Source organism: Colossoma macropomum, unplaced genomic scaffold (assembly GCF_904425465.1).
Source record: "Colossoma macropomum unplaced genomic scaffold, Colossoma_macropomum, whole genome shotgun sequence".
NCBI classification, from domain to species: domain Eukaryota; kingdom Metazoa; phylum Chordata; class Actinopteri; order Characiformes; family Serrasalmidae; genus Colossoma; species Colossoma macropomum.
The window spans coordinates 1,790,975-1,810,674 of NW_023496051.1; the positions used below are offsets into that span (position 1 = coordinate 1,790,975).

The window sequence follows — 19,700 nt, forward strand, 5'->3', positions numbered from 1 at the left end:
AGTTTAACTTAACCAAGCTTCATTAGCTAAACCTAAATTCTAGTTAACCTAACTTATCTTATCATAGCTTACCTTAGCTGAACTTAACCTAGCTTCTCTTAGCTTGACTTAAATTTAACCTAACTGAACTTAGCTTACCTTAGAGTAGCTTAACTTAACCTAGCTTCACTTCGCTTAAGCTAAATGGTAGTTAACCTAACTTGGCTTACATTAGCTTACCTTAGCATAGCTGAACTAAACCTAGCTTCACTTAGATTCACCTAAACTAGTTAACCTAACTAAACTTAGCTTACAGTGTAGCTAAACCTAGCTTCAACCAACTTAACCTAAATTTAACTTAACCTAAATGAACTTAGCTTATTTTAGCATTGCTTAACCTAGCTTGACTTAGCTTAACCTAAATTTTAGTTCACCTAACTGAGCTTAGCCTACAGCATAACTACAGCTTAACTGAGCTTCAATCAACTTAACCTACATTTTAGTTCACCTAACTGAATTTAGCTTACTTTAAAGTAGCTTCACTTAACCTAGCATCACTTAACTTAATCAAAATATTAGTAAACCCAACTGAACTCAGCTTACCTTAGAGTAGTTTAACTTAACCTAGCTTCATTAGCTTAACCTAAATTTTAGTTAACCTAACTTAGCTTATTTTAGCTTACCTTAGCATAGCTGAACTTAACCTGGCTTCTCTAAGCTTGACTTAAATTTAACCTAACTGAACTTAGCTTACCTTAGAATAGCTTAACCTAGCTTCACTTAGCTTCACTAAATTTTAGTTAACCTAACTGAACTTAGCTTAGCTTAGCTCATTGTAGCTTAACCTAGCTTTACATAGCTTAACCTAAATTTTACGTAACTGAATTTTACCTAACTTAACCTAACTGAACTTACTTTAGCGTAGCTTAACCTATTTTAACCTATCTTAGCTTAACATAACCTAAACTTAAAAATAAGACATCAATTAATTAAAGATAGTAAAGAAAAGAACTTAGGAAAAGTAAGAGAGTTTGATGGAAAATATGGGGAAGGATAAATGGAGGAGTGAGGGATATAACAGAGTTCTGGTCATCAGACGGCCTCCAGTCTGTCCATGAGCTGCTCAATTTGGTGGTCCTGCCTAGCTGAGGCCAACGATCCAGCAGCTGCACACGCACCGTCCTGCATAGAACGGATGTCCAGCAGGAGCAGCAACGCCCCCTTCTGAGATGTTCTGTTGGTTGAAGAGGCACCGACCCTTTTCTCCCACTGATGTCCAATGAGGAAAGAGCTGGACATGAGAAGAAGCCAAGGTGTTCAGGAACTCCTGGACGGGTTAGGTTTCCAGACCTTGGTGTTGCGAGAGGTTCTTTCACTGGTCAGAGGCCTGACGAGGTCCAGTGAGAGCTCAACACCACATTTTGTTAAGGTGATTGGAGCCTCAGTGAAAATGGAAAAAGAATGGATTTGTTTGTATTCCGGAGGTTGACTGAGGTAAGCGCTGGTCACCACAGCCAGAACAGAACGACAGAGGAGGCCCTGAACAGACCAGACAAGATCAGCACCTCTGCTTACCTGTGCAACCATGACAGCCTCTCTCAGGGTGAAGAAGACCCACCACGAAAGTCCATCTCCAGGTGGGTTCTGAGGTCCACTTTGTCCCAGCCTGCAGCTTCTGTTCACATGAAAGCAGAGAGCTCGCTGGACATCATGACTAAAGGTGAATGTATGCATGTGTGTTACACACATAACCACGCCCCCTTACACTACTCACGAGTATATGTCCATTCAAAAAGTTGTACAATACTTATTGCGGTGCATTGTGGGATTGTTTGAGCGCACTGCACTGTTTTCACACACCACTACAAAATGGCAGAAACCCAAAATAGTGCACTATTTAAGCAATAGAACACGAGAGGGAGTGTGTTATCACGATATCACACTCCTCAAGTGTTCTATGACTTTAATACAACAGTTAAATAAATAAAGTAATAAATTAATAAACTGGGCCGTGAACGCGGCGTTTAATATGTTTTAATGTTCGCAGTTCTTTCACCAAATTAAAGTTCCTTAACAAGCAGCTTGTTGCTACGTCAGTTTATACAATAGTTAGTTCCGGCCACGCGAGCTGATTGGTTAAGAGGCGTTCTAACTGTGCTGTTATTTCACCATAACATCACACAACACAAACACTGTATCACTCCGCTGAGACGCTGTTGCTAAGCAACGACTTTGACAGCTGTAGGAGACACTCAAGCCATTTGAACGTTTTCACTTCTTACTTTGCCACAAACAGAAAATGGACACTTTTAAGATCACATTTGACCGACAGCCGATTTGGTCAGACTCTGAAGATGAGACGACACTAAATTCCCAAACTGTCATCACCACTGAGCAGCTTTTCAGTCGGCAGTTGTGACAGAAGAACAGCTAAACAACCTGGAATCAGCCAGAAATGAACCCAATACCATTCGCCAAACGTGTCGTCTGATCTTCAGAGTCTGACCAGATCGGACTGAGCCATAAAACTGCCGCAATAAAAAACAAAAAAGCTGCTCAGTGGTGATGACAGTTTGGGAACTTAGTGTAAGGAGCTGGACAACGAACTGCCGGCTGTGCAGCGAGTGGGCGGAGCTCGTTACTCTGACGTAGCAACAAGCTGCTTGTTAAGGAACTATAATTTGGCGGAAGGAACTGCGAACATTAAAACATATTAAATGCCGCATTCACGACCCATAACATCACAGCTGTGATGATCTACAGCGACCAAATCACAGCCATGATGTTATTTTGCGATAACACTCTCCCTCTGGTGTTCTATTGCTTAAGTAACAAACTCCGCTCAATCGCTGCTCAGTCTGCTGTAAGCCTCGCCTTTTGAAGTACAGACTGAGCCATAAAACTGCCGCAATATCAAGTTCAGCTCAGTTTTGTCAGTTTTTGCCAGATCAGTATTAATGTTGTTTTGTTCCAGCCAGTCTGTAAAGCATCTTACAGCCCATTTAGTTTGGCGAATGGTGTTGGGTTCATTTCTGGCTGATTCCAGGTTGTTTAGCTGTTCTTCTGTCTCAGCCGCCGACTGAAAAGCTGCTCAGTGGTGATGACAGTTTGGGAATTTAGTGTCGTCTCATCTTCAGAATCTTCAAATCGGCTGTCGGTCAAATGTGATCTTAAAAGTGTCCATTTTCTGTTTGTGGCAAAGTAAGAAGTAAAAACGTTCAAATGTCTTGAGCGTCTCCTACAGCTGTCAAAGTTGTTGCTTAGCAACAGAATCTCAGTGGAGTAATACAGTGTTTGTGAAAAAAATGTGATGTCATGGTGAAATAACAACACAGTTAGGCGCTTCTCAACCAATCAGCTTGCGTGGCCGGAACTAACTGTTGTATAAATACTAAACAGGGTTCAGTTTCGGACACAGCTCCCGTCAGAATGGCCTCCTGGTGCTTTTATGGAGTAGAGGGTTTTGTGACGTCATAAAGCAGATCGAGCAGCAACGCTTCAGACACTTTAACCCAGAATTCCACAAACACACACGCAGTACAACTGAGTCAACAGGTAAAGAGAACAGGGTATTTATCCTTGTCTTTTTCTTTCTTTCTTCATTTATTTACGTATTTAGCCAGTTGTTCATTCATTCATTAGTTGGTAAAAGTATTTATTTATTTATTCAGTGTGTTTGTTTGACTCATCATTTATTGAGTTATTTAGTTAGTATGTTACGGACGACACATCCTTTTCCCTGCTCTTGATATCAGTTAAGAAAGGATATGATACGTATGTTGCCAAAGCTGTACATGTTATCATTAATATATAAAGAAAGAAAAGTTCATAAGTTCTTTGTCTCTCTCTCTCTCTCTCTCTCTCTCTCTCTCTCTCTCTCTCTCTCTCTGTCTCTCTCTCACTCTGTCTCTTTTTTTCTCTTTATGTGTCAAGTTTAAGTTCAGTGTAGCTTTATTATCATGACTGTAAGGTTCCAGTATGGCCAAAGCATTATAACAGTGACATTAACGACAATAAGGACATGAATATATAACGGTAATAATAATATCAAATAATAACAAGAATAACAGTGTTGTTGACTATATTAAAAGAAAAAAAATGTATATTTTGGGGGTCAGTAGGGTGGGGGTATGTGGGGTGGGGTTCACAAGGGTGGAGGTGTGTGGGGTAGGGGTCAGATAGGGTGGAGGTGTGTGGGGTGGGGTTCAGAAGGATGGAGGTGGTGAGTGAGTGTTTGTGTCTTCCTTACTCAGATGTCCTCCTGCACAGATGTCGAGACGCAGTGAGCGGTTAGCGGCGGGTGGCTACTATGGCCACAGTGATGATGCTGCCAGCAGCAGCTCTGCTGAGTCTGTGCAGGTCTCGTACAAGGAGACCCCCGTCAGGTGTGTGTGCCCATCAACACAAACAAATAACCTTCACCTTCTACCTCCTCGTACATCTCTCTCTCTCTCTCTCTCTCTCTCTCTCTCTCTCTCTCTCTCTCTCTCTCTGTGTGTATCCAGGATCTTTAAGAGGAGAAGGAGGAGAGGACGTCGCAGGATGGGTACCTCGTGTTGCACCAGCAGCATGATTGATGTTCTGGGTCAGTGCTAATGACATCACAATCAGGGGTTTATCACAGTCACTAATAATAACAGTCTATAATTAACAATACATTCTTTTAACACTTCTACCTTTTTCTTTCTCTATTTCCATGTAAAATTAAGTAAATATATCACAATCTATTTAATTTACATTTCAGAATTTACTGACAATGTATAATTTTTTTTTATTAAACATATTGACAATCATGTGTTATGTATCTATAATACACTTAGGTCATATTTTAATGTTTGTAGAAGCCACCACACTCATATATACACACAATGCTAATTCATATACACATTGCTAACTCATATATAGACACACTGTGAATTCATATACACAGTGCTAACTCATATATAGACACAGGGTGAATTCATATACACAGTGCTAACTCATATAGACACAGTGTGAATTCATATACACAGGGCTAACTCATATAGACACTGTGAATTCATATACACAGTGCTAACTCATATATAGACAGTGTGAATTCATATACACATGGCTAAGTCATATATAGGCACAGTGTGAATTCATATACACAGGGCTAACTCATATAAAGACACAGTGTGAATTCATATACACGGTGATAACTCATATATAGACAGTGTGAATTCATATTCACAGTGCTAACTCATATATAGACACAGTGTGAGTTCATATACACAGTGCTAACTTATATATAGACAGTGTGAATTCATATACACAGTGATAACTCATATATAGACACAGTGTGAATTCATATACACAGTGCTAACTCATATATAGGCACAGTGTGAATTCATATACACGGTGACAACTCATATATAGACAGTGTGAATTCATATTCACAGTGCTAACTCATATATAGACACAGTGTGAGTTCATATACACAGTGCTAACTTATATATAGACAGTGTGAATTCATATACACAGTGATAACTCATATATAGACACAGTGTGAATTCATATACACAGTGCTAACTCATATATAGGCACAGTGTGAATTCATATACACGGTGACAACTCATATATAGACAGTGTGAATTCATATACACAGTGCTAACTCATATATAGACACAGTGTGAATTCATATACACAGTGCTAACTCATATAGACGCAGTGTAAATTCATATACACACTGCTAGCTATACACATTATACACATTTTTACTCTTTCCAAATGATATTAAAAGTTTTATTCTGTCAAATCTATATGAGCACAAAACGAACGTGTTTATCGGTGCTGTTCTGTGGCGTTTCCTGTGTGCTACAGCTGTGCTTTGTTATCTGCTGTCTGGCTGTTGCTTCCCCTTCTTAAGTCACGTGGGACTGAATTTCTGGCTTCGCTGCTCTGAACGTAACTAGATGTGAAAGACTAAAATTACTCTCCTTACTTTGGAAGAGAAAAAACTATTCCTTCGACAGAGTTGAAGACAGGCTGAGATCCTTATACAGTTTCCCCCTGAACTCCTGGGCCCACTTAAACTGACGGAAAACTACATACATATATATTGATCTCATACTCGGCCCCTCTCCCTATTCTGGAGAGTCTCTCAAAGCCATTAAAAGCACAGAAGCCCACCGGCTCTTCACGTCAGGGTGGGTAAAGGATCCCATGGTGCTGCATAAAGAGGAGAAACACTCTGTGATCATAGGAGGGTAAAGACATCAGCTAATTAACACAGATGTGATCAATGCTAGCCTTTAGATAACTTTAGCTAACGTTAACAGCCGAGAGATGAACAGTCGCCCCCTAACGGAGCTGCAGACAGCCGGTATAACTTCACTTTCTGTTTCTGGAGATTTAAATGAGATTTGAATGGAGAAACATTAACGTTAAATATCAGGCTGAATGTCGTGGGTCTGAAAACGACGTCGTGTTTCGACAGACGTGATTCTGTAAGTTTGCTAGTTCAGTTAGTTCAGAGTTCAGCTCCAGTCCTGAAACCCCTGCACTGCATAACTGTGGTTTCCTGGTTAAAATACCTGATATTATTAGCTAATTAATCCCTTCTTGAGCTGAACGAGGTGAACAGCAGAGAAACACTAAACTATACAGTGCAGGGGCTCCAAACCTGGAGTGAAAACACTGAATTAAAGGTCTGTGTGTCTCTCGGACTCTTTACAGTTTTCCTTATGGTTATTACAACTAACTGCACAGCGAATTGAAGACTTCGCACTGATTCGGTCCTCAAAATGATGGCAACTATACAGTGTGATGTCACGCATAATGTGAGGACACTATCTATCTTCTTTGGACTAAACAGATAAGAAACTCATAAGATGCAGTTTCTACTCTGCCCTCTGGTGGAGTACAGAGTTCAGTCAATGTGAGAACCTATAACCACCACCACGTCAGTGTTACTGCAGCGCTGAGAATGATCCACCAACCAAATAGTACCTGCTCTGTGAGGGTCCATGGGGGTCCTGACCACTGAAGAACAGGGTAAAAGGGGGCTAACAAAGTATGCAGAGAAACAGAGGGACTACAGTCTGTAACTGTAGAACTACAAAGTGCACCTATATAGTAAGTGGAGCTGATAAAATGCACAATGAGCATGGAAACAAGGTCATAATGTTATGCCTGATCGGTGTATTAACACAATGCTAACTCATATCCACAGTATTAACTCATATAAAGAGAAAGTTTGAACTCCTTTAGCTACTTTTGTAACTCATATAACTCATTTTAGGTCATAACTCTCATTAAATCCTGTATTGTGGTTCCAGGGTCAGGCCCAGTCCTGCACAGCCTTAGCCAGAAGATAGGGGATGCTATGCATCTACCCAGCAGCACCGTGACCCCATTGCATGACCTCTCTCCCCCTGCGTTTACCTTCAGTCGCTTCACAAGCACAAGGAAGGCCTTCCTCCTCATCATCCTCATCCTCGTGCTGCTTTTCGGTGAGTCTGCAGAGACATTCCTGATCATCACAGCTCAAATGATGCGGGAAAACAGTGATGCTGACCACACGCCGACAGCCGGCCATGCTGAAGACTTGAATAGATGTTTTGGTGACAGTTGTGAAATGATTACAGGTGTAGTAGTAGCAGATATGTCCATGACGGCTGTATTACTGTCCGGCACATTGTTGACCGATGCGTTGTTGTTACTGCATGCAGGCTTTTGCTACTGGAATCTTTCTGTGTCTGTCCAGCTGTTTTGTCACGAGACTGTTCGCCCCCCTCTGGATGTGAGTACAGTCATCTGTGAGTAGTTAATCAACACTGTATACACTCATATAATGGTTGTTACACTCAGCGTCCACTTTATTAGGAACACCTGATTGTATGTCCACTTTGTGAGCTCCACCTGCCATATGGGCCCATTGTTGTCATGCACAATTTTATCAGCCCCTCTACCCCATTCATGACCACTGCTGACTAGATATTGTCTGAGTGGTGATCCATTCTCAGCACAGCACTGACACTGGTAGTGTGTGTGGTGCTGATACGAGTGTATCAGACACAGTGTGTTCCTGGAATTTTTACACCTGTTGGCATCACTGCTAGGTTGAAGGTGGACCACCCAAAAAGACCCAGACAGTCTCTGACTGTAGACTGTGGAGCTGGAGAGGGGCTTCCAGTGAAGTGGACGTCCATACATTTGATATCACGTATTACATTTAAAAGGCTTTAGCAATATTTACACTTTAATCCAGCTGTTTCTTTGGCGCCCCCTACAGGACCGGTTCCACTATGGCAGTCTGTTGGCTCTGAAGAACAAAATACATGCTGATCTGAGCGAACGGCAAGACAGATGGACTGAGAGTAGAGCCAGAGCAATGGAGGACATGCTGGTGAGAGAGAGAGAGGGGTGGGGGGTGGGGGGGATTGGTGATAAAGAGAGACAGAAGAGAAAGATAAAGAAAGAACTGGAGAGAGATAGAATAGGTGATAAAGAGAGAGAGAACTGGAAAGAGGGAGAGAGAGAGGGTCATAAAGAGCGAGAGAGAGAGAGAGAGAGAGAGAGAGAGAGAGAGAGAATTGGTTATAAAGAGAGAGAAAGAGAGAGAATTGAGGAGAGAGAGAATTGAAAGTAGGGGAGAGAGGGAGAATTTAGTGTAGAGGAGAAAGAGAGAGAGAGAATTGAGGTTAGGGGAGAGAGAGAGAGAATTGAGGGTAAGGGAGAGAGAGAGGAGAGAGAGAATTGAGGGTAGGGAAGAAAGAGAGGGAGTAAAGAGAGAGAGAGAATTGAGGGTAGGGGAGAGAGAGAGAGAGAATTGAGGGTAGGGAAGAAAGAGAGGGAGTAAAGAGAGAGAGAATTGAGGGTAGGGGAGAGAGAGAGAGAATTGAGGGTAGGGGAGAGAGAGAGAGAGAAAGAGAGAAAGTTAAGGATATGTATTTCAGTACTTCTTTGATGTGAGTCATTGTTTTGTCTGGCTGTGTTTTGTCTTTGATGTTTTTCCTTTGTTTTTTTTTAGCTGTGTAGCCTTTAGCCTGCTAACTTTAACAGCAGTCCTGTTTAACAGATTAGTTTGCTGATTAAAGCCCTCCTGATGTTTCGAAGGCTTTGAAATGTTAAGCTTTGTAAAGTAATTTGCTGCTGTGGCTCATAAGCAGCTCTCGTTTTCTGGGGGGGTTTGTGAAAAAGGGAAACGTGTCACAGTGATGTCTGGACAAGTTCTGCTTCTGAAGTTCACACTAATGTTCGCTCGATCCCGCACCCCTCTGAGGGCTCATCTAAAGCACTTCCTTTTTACAATTTGTGCTTTTCTTTTTTCTTCTTTTGTTCTGTCTATCTCCTCAGAGGGAGATCAGGCAGCTTAAAGAAGACGGACAGAAGCGGAAACTCGAACAGGAGGTGAGAAAACTAAACACAGTGACTGAATGTGTAGTTGGTAATATTTATTAACATTAATAAATATTTATGAATGTTTATTAACATTTATATCATGTCTATCATGCCAAATATCGCTCTCTAACCTGATAGTGTGTGTTTGTGTGTGTAGAAGCTGCAGGCGGATCTGCGGGACTTAAGAGTTCGACTGAAGACGTAAGCGTCTCTTCTGTTTCTTTCTTTATTCAGACTCTTTAAACCCCATAATGTACATGTGGTTATTTTACACTGTTTGTGTCTCCCCCTAGTGTTCACTCAGAGCATGGCAGCATGATTAAAGAGCAGCTGAGTGGGGTCCTTCATCAAATTTCTGATCTGAGATCAGACGTATCGGACCTCCGGTCATCATCTGAACTCCTCAGTGATAGACTGGAAGTAAAGGTAAAGCTAAACACACACACACACACACACACACACACACATACAGTCCATTGAAGAAAACGGGAAATTTAAAAGAAAGAAAGATTTAAAATTCCTTGATGCCCATCTGGGAAGCTCTTCCGCTTTGCTTGTGCGCCTTGTGCGAAGCTCTGACCTGTTAACACAAGTGCCAAAATGAAAAGCAAGATGTTCCACATCGCCACAGAAGTACTGTTTTAAATTAAAAATATTTTATTTTTTATTTTTTGAGATTTTCCCCCCAATTTTCTCCCCAGTTTACTCGTTTTTTCAATTCCATTCACTAGTTAAGACTCCCCCAATCACACAATACCACGAGCGCTAGGAGGGTGAAGGCTAGCACAGGCTTCCTCCAAGACCTGTGAAGCGCCACCGCATCTTTTCGAACTGCCGCTCACGCAACGCAGCTGAACGCGCTCAGAGGAGAACACTAACCGCCAGCTCTGTTACGTCAGCTAACAAACGCCTGCGCTGACTAGCATCGTGCTGAGTGATGAGGGAGACGGGGGGGGCCATCCTACCCACCCAGAGAGCGAGACCAACTGCGCTCTCTTCGACTCCCGGACACAAGTAACTGTAGCATCACCAGGAATCAAACTCGCGATCTCCTGTTGATATAAGAGCAAATCCGAGTTGAGTTGAGAGTCATTTAATGGCGAGTCTGAGTTGAGTTGCGAGTCATTTGATGGTAAGTCTGAGTTGAGTCGTGAGTCATGTAAGGGTGAGTCCGAGTTGAGTCATGAGTCATTTAATGGTGAGTCTAAGTTGAGTCGAGAGTCATGTAAAGGGGAGTCCTAGTTGAATTGCGAGTTATTTAAGGACGAGTCTGACTCGAGTCGCTGTCTCTGGATAGAATAATAATACTTTTTTGTTTTCTGCTGTAGTTGAAGGCTGAGCTCTCTGATTGGCTGCTGCAGCAGCTGTCCGGATCTGTTGACTCTGAGCAGGTTGTAGTGATGCACCCTGACCTGCAGAGGGCGTTGGAGACCCTGGAAAAGAGGATAATGGACAGACTGGGTGAGGAAAAGGAGAAGGAGAAGAGAGACATGTGGAGGACCAGGGGAGAGACCCTGCAGGAAGGAGCTGGAGCGGTCACTATAAAGGTGTGTGTGTGTGTGTGTGTGTGTGTGTATTTAGGTCTTTATGGGGACTGATGTGCCCAATGATGATGACATATGGTTGCTCTTCTCGAGGAAAAATGCTTTTTGTTCCTCAAAACCTGCGGCTTTCATTAAAAAAGTTAAAAAGGCCAGAGTTTACCCTTTAGTTGATGCGGTTAAGATTAAGATTGGGTTGTGATAGGGCAAAAATTTTCATAATACGCAATATGTATCACCAAATGTGGATATTTTCCCAACCGAGAAGTTAATATTGGAACAGACTGAATGTACCATCACAACAGTAGAAACATATTTTAAATTTTTAAATATTTTTTACTTTAACATTTGCAAAATTAAACTATTTAACTGTTTAAAATAAGATAACTGGCCAAAATAAATGAATAAAATAAGATATAGTGGGCATAATGGGCATAATGAGCTAATATCCAACCAGCTGCTTTATAATAATTAATCTAAATCTGTGTTTTTGTGATCCATGCAGTAGTTCAGTGTTCTATAAGTACTGAAGATGTCTATGATATGGTGGGAAAAGCATGTATAACATTGTCATACCGCCCACTCCCCTCTAGCTTTGCATGTCCACAGACACAAGCTGGTCAATTTAAAGTCAGTTTTAGGCCTTTCTCACATGTGAAACATGTAGATACATTCCTGTTTGAGCGTCTGAATGGCTCTTAAGACAAATGGCTGCAGTCTGTATATATAGTTCAGATACATTCCTCCCAAGTGGTGTGTGTGTGTGCGCAGTAAGCATAATGTTTACGGCTGGACGTTTTTTCTCAGGACCTCTTTGAGCCGTGTTTATTACCCACTTCTGCATTGTGTAGCGCACATGCTGTGCTGTTTACACTGGAACACAACGGGACATGTTCGTGCTGATTTATGTTACAGGATGTGGAACAGATCGTCCACAGAGCACTGAGTCTCCACAGGGCTGATGGGGTCGGAATGGCCGACTACGCGCTGGAATCTTCAGGTACGACAACACTGAGTGTGTTTACATGCACTCAATAATCCGATCCGGATTTCTGCAGGTATCTGATGCAAATGGTCATGTAATCGGCATACTCTGATTTCTAAATTCAGAATAAGGCCTAGAAATCTGATAAAGATATCTGAGCTGGATTTTAGCTCAATAATCAGATTTCTCAGTGCATGTGTACCCTTACTCTGATTTCTTTCGCATTTCTCAGTCTGCACAAGTGCGAAAACAGACTGGTTGGAAATAAACAAGCAGCGCTGCAGCGAAACACTTTTGGAGTAACGCTAAAACCAAATACATGCCTGAGAAAATTAAGAATTTAAATATTCTTCATGTTCTAGAGTTTACATCAGTTTACATCAACACATTGATTTGGCTGCATGAGTAAAGCTTGATCGTTCAAACCTGTTACCAAAATTATAGTTGGAAAAAGGAATCCATGTTCAGATTTTTTAAATTTATGTAATCTATATGGTTATCAGTAGTTAGCATGTAACATGTCAAGACTAATCACTCCTGAACGCTGCTTATTTTAGGCTACGTTTGCAGTTCTTAACCTCCAATTGTTTTAAATGAAAATGAGATGAAAATGTCCTGAACCAAATATTTTAATGAAAACATTTATCACTTTCCCTTCTGCTCTATGTTATATACTTTATATGTTTTTTAATGCATTAATATCAGCTTAATGAGGAATATGATGTCTGTGTTCAACCCTGTTATCCAGGTTTCAGCCCCATTATTTTACTTGCGCTAAACTCAGTTTTTAGCATCAGGTGCAGACTGAATACTTTCCTGCTGGTCCGGACGGCTAATTATCACAATCAGTTATTAAAGTAATAAAAGCTACCGAGAGCCGTCAGTGCAGACTAGATTAATCTGTATCTGAGGATTATAACTAAACAAATTTGGTGAAAATCGGTTGAGTAATAAGGAAGTTGTGGCTGATTTAATCCTGAGACTCTTCGTCTCTCAATACAAGTGAATTTGTTCACAAGCGGATCTTGACCTCTCCAACATGGTGGACGCTCAGCCATAACGCCTCAGATAGAGAACAACAGACAACACAGCATCTAGCTAACATTGCCTAATGAAAATATGGCAGTTTTCTACAGAGAAATGCACAGCTAAGAAAAATTTACGTCTTAAGATGTGTTTGTGAATCTGGCCTGTGGTTCAGCTCTGAAAGGGCTCAGTAAAACTGATCAGGTACATTAGAAAAGAGCAAACACTGAATATATTCTGATTTAGAGGGTATTCATGTGTGTGTGTGTGTGTGTGTGTGTGTGTGTGTGTGTGTGTGTGTGTGTCGGTCTGTCTGTGTGTGTGTGTGTGTGTGTGTGTCTGTGTGTGTGTGTGTGTGTGTGTGTCTGTCTGTGTGTGTGTGTGTGTGTGTGTGTGTCGGTCTGTCTGTGTGTGTGTGTGTCTGTGTGTGTGTGTGTGTGTCTGTCTGTGTGTGTCGGTCTGTCTGTGTGTGTGTGCGTGTGTGTGTGTGTGTCGGTCTGTCTGTGTGTGTGTGTGTGTGTGTGTGTCGGTCTGTCTGTGTGTGTGTGTGTGTGTGTCTGTGTGTGTGTGTGTGTCGGTCTGTCTGTGTGTGTGTGTGTGTGTGTGTGTGTGTGTGTGTCGGTCTGTCTGTGTGTGTGTGTCTGTGTGTGTGTGTGTGTGTCTGTCTGTCTATGTGTGTGTGTGTGTGTGTGTGTGTGTGTCTGTGTGTGTGTGTGTGTGTGTCTGTCTGTGTGTGTGTGTGTGTCGGTCTGTCTGTGTGTGTGTGTGTGTGTGTGTGTGTCTGTGTCTGTGTGTGTGTGTGTGTGTCTGTCTGTGTGTGTGTGTGTGTCGGTCTGTCTGTGTGTGTGTGTGTGTCGGTCTGTCTGTGTGTGTGTGTGTGTGTGTGTGTGTGTGTCTGTGTGTGTGTGTCTGTCTGTGTCTGTGTGTGTGTGTGTGTGTGTGTCTGTCTGTGTGTGTGTGTGTGTGTGTGTGTGTGTGTGTATGTGTGTGTGTGTCTGTCTGTGTGTGTGTAGGTGCGAGTGTAATGAAGAGCTCAGAGACGTATCACACCAGAACTGCGTATCTCAGTCTGTTTGGAATCCCTCTGCTGTACCACTCTGAAAGCCCTCGCACTGTCACACAGGTAATCATACACACAAACACACTGGAACAAAATGTAGCTAAAACTAACTTAACCCCTTAACAAGCCCCCCCTGCAGGCCCAAAACTTTATTACACACTTTTATTACCTAAGAATAGCTCCATTAGTTTGCACTGAAGTCCCTGTAGTTACTCAATAATAAGCCTTAGTATGAAATAAGCCTGGATTATTAAGGGGCTAATGTTCAAGTCCACAATGGAAAGACAATGTTTGTAACATTAACTAGGCTAACACTAAACTAAGTTACCATTAGCATAGAAATAATAGCTAGTGAAATTAATTAGGATTAGCATGGTGGGAATAATAGCTAGTTTTATTGACTAGGATTAGCATGGTAGAAATAATAGCTAGTCTTATTAACTTGCATTAGCATGGTACAAATAATAGCTAATCTTATTAGCATGGTACAAATAATAGCTAGTGTTATTAACTAAGATTAGCATGGCAGAAATAATAGCTAGTGTAAATGTTATTAACCAACATTAGCATGGTACAAATAATAGCTAGTCTTATTAACTAGGATTAATGTTGGAGAAAAATAACTAGTGTTATTGACTAGGATTAGCTTGGTAGAAAAAGAGCTAGTGTAATTAACTATCATTAGCATGGTAGGAATAACAGATAGAGTTATTAACTAAGATTAGCATAGTAGAAATAACAGTGTAATTACCTAGGATTAGTACAGTAGACGTAATAGCTACTGGCATGGTAGAAGTAATAGCTAGTTTAATTAACTATGATTAGCATGGGAGGAACAATGGCTAGTGTTATTAACTAAGATTAGCATGGCACAAATAATAGCTAGTCTTATTAACTAGGATTAGCATGGTAGAAATAATAGCTAGTATAATTAACTATGATTAGCATGGTAGGAACAATATCATAGCAACTGCATAGCAACACTCTATCAACCACCTGGGATATCATAGCAACTGCATAGCAACACCGTAGCTACCATCTGGGATGCCATAGCAACCACCTAGCAACACCATATCAATCACCTAGCAACATTATCCACCACCCGGGATACCATAGCAACCACCTAGCAACACCCTATCAACCACCTGGGATACCATAGCAACCACCTAGCAGCATCCTATCAACCACCTGAGATGTCATAGCAACTGCATAACAACACCCTAGCTACCACCTGGGATTCCATCGCAACTGCCTAGCAACACCCTATCAACCATCTGGGATGCCATAGCAATCACCTAGCAATTATTATTAAACAACTGGGATACCATGGCAACCGCCTAACAACACCCTATCAACCACCTGGGATACCATAGCAACTGCATAGCAACACCGTAGCTACCATCTGGGATACCATAGCAACCACCTAGCAACACCACATCAATCACCTAGCAACATTATCCACCACCCGGGATACCATAGCAACCACCTAGCAACACCCTATCAACCATCTGAGATGCCATAGCAATCACCTAGCAATTATTATTAAACAATTGGGATACCATGGCAACCGCCTAACAACACCCTATCAACCACCTGGGATACCATAGCAACCATCTAGCTAGAAATAACAGCTAGTGGAATTAACTATGATTAGCATGGTGGAAATGATAGCTAGTATTATTAACTAGAATTAGCATGGTAGAAATAATAGCTAGTGTTATTAACTAGGATTAGCATGGTAGAAATAATAGCTAGTGTTATTAACTAAGATTAGCATGGCAGAAATAATAGCTAGTGTTATTAACTAGGATTAGCATGGTGGAAATAATAGCTAGTGTTATTAACTAGGATTAGCATGGTGGAAATAATAGCTAGTGTTATTAACTATGATTAGCATGGTGGAAATGATAGCTAGTGTTATTAACTATGATTAGCATGCTAGAAATAATAGGTAGTGTTATTAACTAGGATTAGCATGGTGGAAATAATAGCTAGTGTTATTACCTAAAATTAGCATGGTAGAAATAATAGCTAGTGTTATTAACTATGATTAGCATGCTAGAAATAATAGGTAGTGTTATTAACTAGGATTAGCATGGTAGAAATAATAGCTAGTGTTATTAACTAGGATTAGCATGGTGGAAATAATAGCTAGTGTTATTAACTAGGAATAGCATGGTTGAAATAATAGCTAGTGTTATTAGCTAGAAGAACAAAACTAGTCCCTAATTAGCATTAGCACGTTAGCAAACATTACCTAATGAAAATACGAAAGCAGTTTTAATTGGTGCCCCAAATTATGCTAAACTTTTAAGGACCAGCAAAATGGGTGTATTTTTCACTCTTTTCACTGAACTTGTGATGACGTAAATATGCACATTGAGACGTTCACTGACCTACAATTCCAGCCATAAACACACACTGACCTCCCACTGGACACCCACTCAATCTATTACGCCACAGACACACAGCCATGTTTGACATCTGTGGTTTGTGTTTGTGTGATTCCAGCCTGAACTGTATCCTGGTAAGTGCTGGGCCTTCCGTGGTTCTGAGGGCTTCCTGGTGATCTCTCTGTCCTACCCAGTCCAAATTACCCACGTCACCCTGGAGCACGTGCCGCGGGTCCTCTCGCCCACTGGAAACATCAGTAGCGCTCCAAAGGACTTCGCTGTTTACGTGAGTCGACACAAACGTTTCATAAACCCCGCGTTGATGTTACAGTTGTGTTACAGTAATGCTGGCAGGGTCTGCTTCCCCAAACCCTTCTAGCAACAACATGCTAACTTTTAGCTTCATATTCACTCGTAACTTGGTATCACGAATGAAAATGCAGTGATTGTGCAGCTTAAGCAATTTGCAGGTGGTTGCTAAGGTGTTGCTGTACAGTTGCTATGGTGTTTAAGTTGTTGCTAGGTGGTGGCAACGATATGACAGGTGGTTGCTTGCAGGTTGCTAGATTGTTACTGTGGTATTTCCCATGGCTGCTAGATTGTTGCTAGGTGGTTGCTGTGGTATTCCAGTTGGTTGCTAGGGGGTTGCTAGGTGGTTGCTGGTGGTGGTTAAGGTACCACACATGGTTAATAGGGTGTAACTAATGGACTTGCTTCATTGTAATGAAAGCTGAGCGCACAAACGTTTTCTTCCCATTCATTCTACGAGAAAAATACAGCATTTAACAAAGATTACGTAAAACTGTACATCTGATTGAAACGATGTACACAAGCACACCATTCCAGATTATCAAAAGAAATAGAAAAGTGCGTTTCCTGGAGAAAGTGCAGAGTGATTGCGCAGTTCAAGTTTGCTAAAATGTTGCTAGTGGTTGCTATGGTATCCCAGGTGGTAGCCAGGGTGTTGCTATGCAGTTGCTATGGAATCCCAGGTGGTAGCCAGGGTGTTGCTATCCAGTTGCTATGATACCTCAAGTGGTTGATAGGGTGATGCTAGGTGATTTGCTATGGTGTTCCAGGTGGTTGATAGGATGTTGCTAGGTGATTGATATGGTGTAGCTAGGCGGCTGCTATGGAATCCTAGGTGCTTGATAGAGTGTTGCTAGGCAGTTGCTATGGTGTTGCTAGGTGGTTGCTATGGTATTTCTAGGTGGTTGATAGGGTGTTGCTAGGTGGTTGCTATGGTAACCCAGGTGGTTAATAGGGTATTGTTAGGGCGGTTGCTATGGTATCCCATATGGTTGATAGGGTGCTGCTTGGTGGTTGCTATGGTATCCCAAGTGGTAGCTAGGGTGTTGCTAGATGGTTGCCATGGTATCCCAGGAGGTTGATAGGGTGTTGCTATGCAGTGGCTATGGTATCACAGGTGGTTGCTAGGATGTTATTATGGGGTTGCTATGGTGTCCCAGGCGGTCGCTAGGAGGTGTGACTTTTTAAACTGGGCTCAGGTCATTGTATGGTCACTTTATAATATGTGCTTGTTCCTCCAGGGAATGACCAATGAGAATGCGGAAGGAGAACATCTCGGAACGTTCACTTATGACCAAGATGGGGAACCGATCCAGACCTTCAAACATCCGGTTCGAAAAAAACAAAACAAAATTTCTTTTATATTAATTATTTTTTAGACATTTTTATAGTAAATAACTTAGAAAATGTAGATGTTAATATTCTGAACTATACACCAAAAAGAGTTTTTTTTTTGGGAACAACAAAAAGTTATTAAATTATAAATATTACACTGAACTGATCTGTTTACAGTCCTTTCTTGTCATGTTATGTGCCTCAAGATTTGATAACCACTTTTGAAAAATGAGGCCTTCTGGATGTTAATGTTATTATAATGTGATTCTATTCTAACCTTATTCTGTGTATGAATTTAATTAGATTTTAATTTCTTCATCATTTCCGGCTTCCTGACTGGTGTCATATTCAAGTACAGACTGTTCATACACTGTTACAGAGTAACAGTGATGTATGACACTGTGGGCTGTTGTGTGTCCAGGACTCTCCGAGTGAGGCGTATCGGCTGGTGGAGCTGCGGATCCTCAGTAACTGGGGTCACCCGGAGTACACCTGCGTCTACCGCTTTAGAGTGCACGGACAGCCCTGGACCACCTGAGAGACCGACAGAAGGGAGAACGGAGAGAAATCTCAATAAAAACAGCAAGTCCTTTCAGCATCAACCAAATGAGGTGAAGTTGAGGTCACTGCGGTCACTGAGGCACTCGATATTTCTTCATTATTCTCGCATTCTTTCTTTTTGCTTGATTGCTTTCACCAAACTCTGACATGCTAGAAATCCAAATAAACATTCTTCTTCTTAGTATTATTCTTATGATTAGTTTGATGTGCCTTCTATAAGAATAGTTCGACCAGCAATGCTAACACAGTTAATAATAAATGAGTGTTAAGAGCCGTTAATTATCAAGATTAGCAGAATTTGATTAAACCCAATCAGGTTCTAACTTTGTCATTTATAGCATTAGCAATTTTTCCACGCTACTCCTTTAAGGTTCAGTTCTGCTGATAATAAGAAGTGTCTAATACACAGGTGTCTTATACACTTATACACCAAAGTTTGCAGACAGCCCTCATAATTACTGAGTTCAGGTGTTTCAGCCACACCCATGGCTAACAGGTGTGTAAAATCAAGCACATAGCCATGCAGTCTCCATAGATACATGCTGAAGAGACCAGTGACTTTAAACATAGCACTGTCATAGGATGCCACCTTTGCCACAAGTCAGTTTGTGAGATTTCTGCCCTGCTAGATCAGCCCTGGACAACAGTAAGTGTTATTGTTGTGAAGTGGAAGCATCTAAGAGAAAAAACAGCTCAGCCACAAAGCAGTAGACCATGCAAATTCACAGAGCGTGGCTCCGAGTGCTAAAGCGCTCACATAATAGTTGCGTATGCTGTGTTGTATTGGTCACTACCGAGTTCCAAACTGCCTCTAGAAGGAGCATCAGCACTATCGCTATCACAAGATGACTATGTGCAATGCCAGGCGACGGCTGGGGCAGTGTAAAGTACGCAGCCACTGGACTCTGGAGCAGTGAAAACATGTTCTCTGCAGTCTGATGGCCAAGCCTGGGTTTGGTGGATGCCAGATAAACACTACCTACTGGAATACATAGTGCTAATAGTAAAGTTTGGTGGAGGAGGGATAATGGGCTGGGGCTGTTTTTCAGGGTTTGTGTCCCTCAGTTTCAGTTAAGGGTGATGTTAATGCTACAGCCTACAAGGACATTTTAGGTAGTTATGAGCCCCTGTGCACAAAGCGAGCTCCA

The 19,700-nt window shown here is 41.6% G+C and overlaps 1 protein-coding gene across 1 annotated transcript; it reads left to right on the forward strand.

Annotated features, from left to right (window-relative positions):
* The first annotated feature begins 1,440 nt into the window (after positions 1 to 1,440).
* Positions 1,441 to 18,545, forward strand: LOC118804566 (SUN domain-containing protein 2-like). Its single transcript, XM_036565066.1, has 15 exons — positions 1,441 to 1,616; positions 4,233 to 4,364; positions 4,485 to 4,564; positions 7,278 to 7,451; positions 7,671 to 7,741; positions 8,234 to 8,347; positions 9,298 to 9,351; positions 9,500 to 9,543; positions 9,636 to 9,768; positions 10,671 to 10,889; positions 11,799 to 11,883; positions 13,908 to 14,017; positions 16,466 to 16,633; positions 17,898 to 17,987; positions 18,413 to 18,545. The coding sequence occupies exons 1-15, from the start codon at positions 1,441 to 1,443 to the stop codon at positions 18,527 to 18,529; spliced, it is 1,767 nt and encodes a 588-aa protein (XP_036420959.1). The 3' UTR covers positions 18,530 to 18,545.
* Positions 18,546 to 19,700: the final 1,155 nt, after the last annotated feature.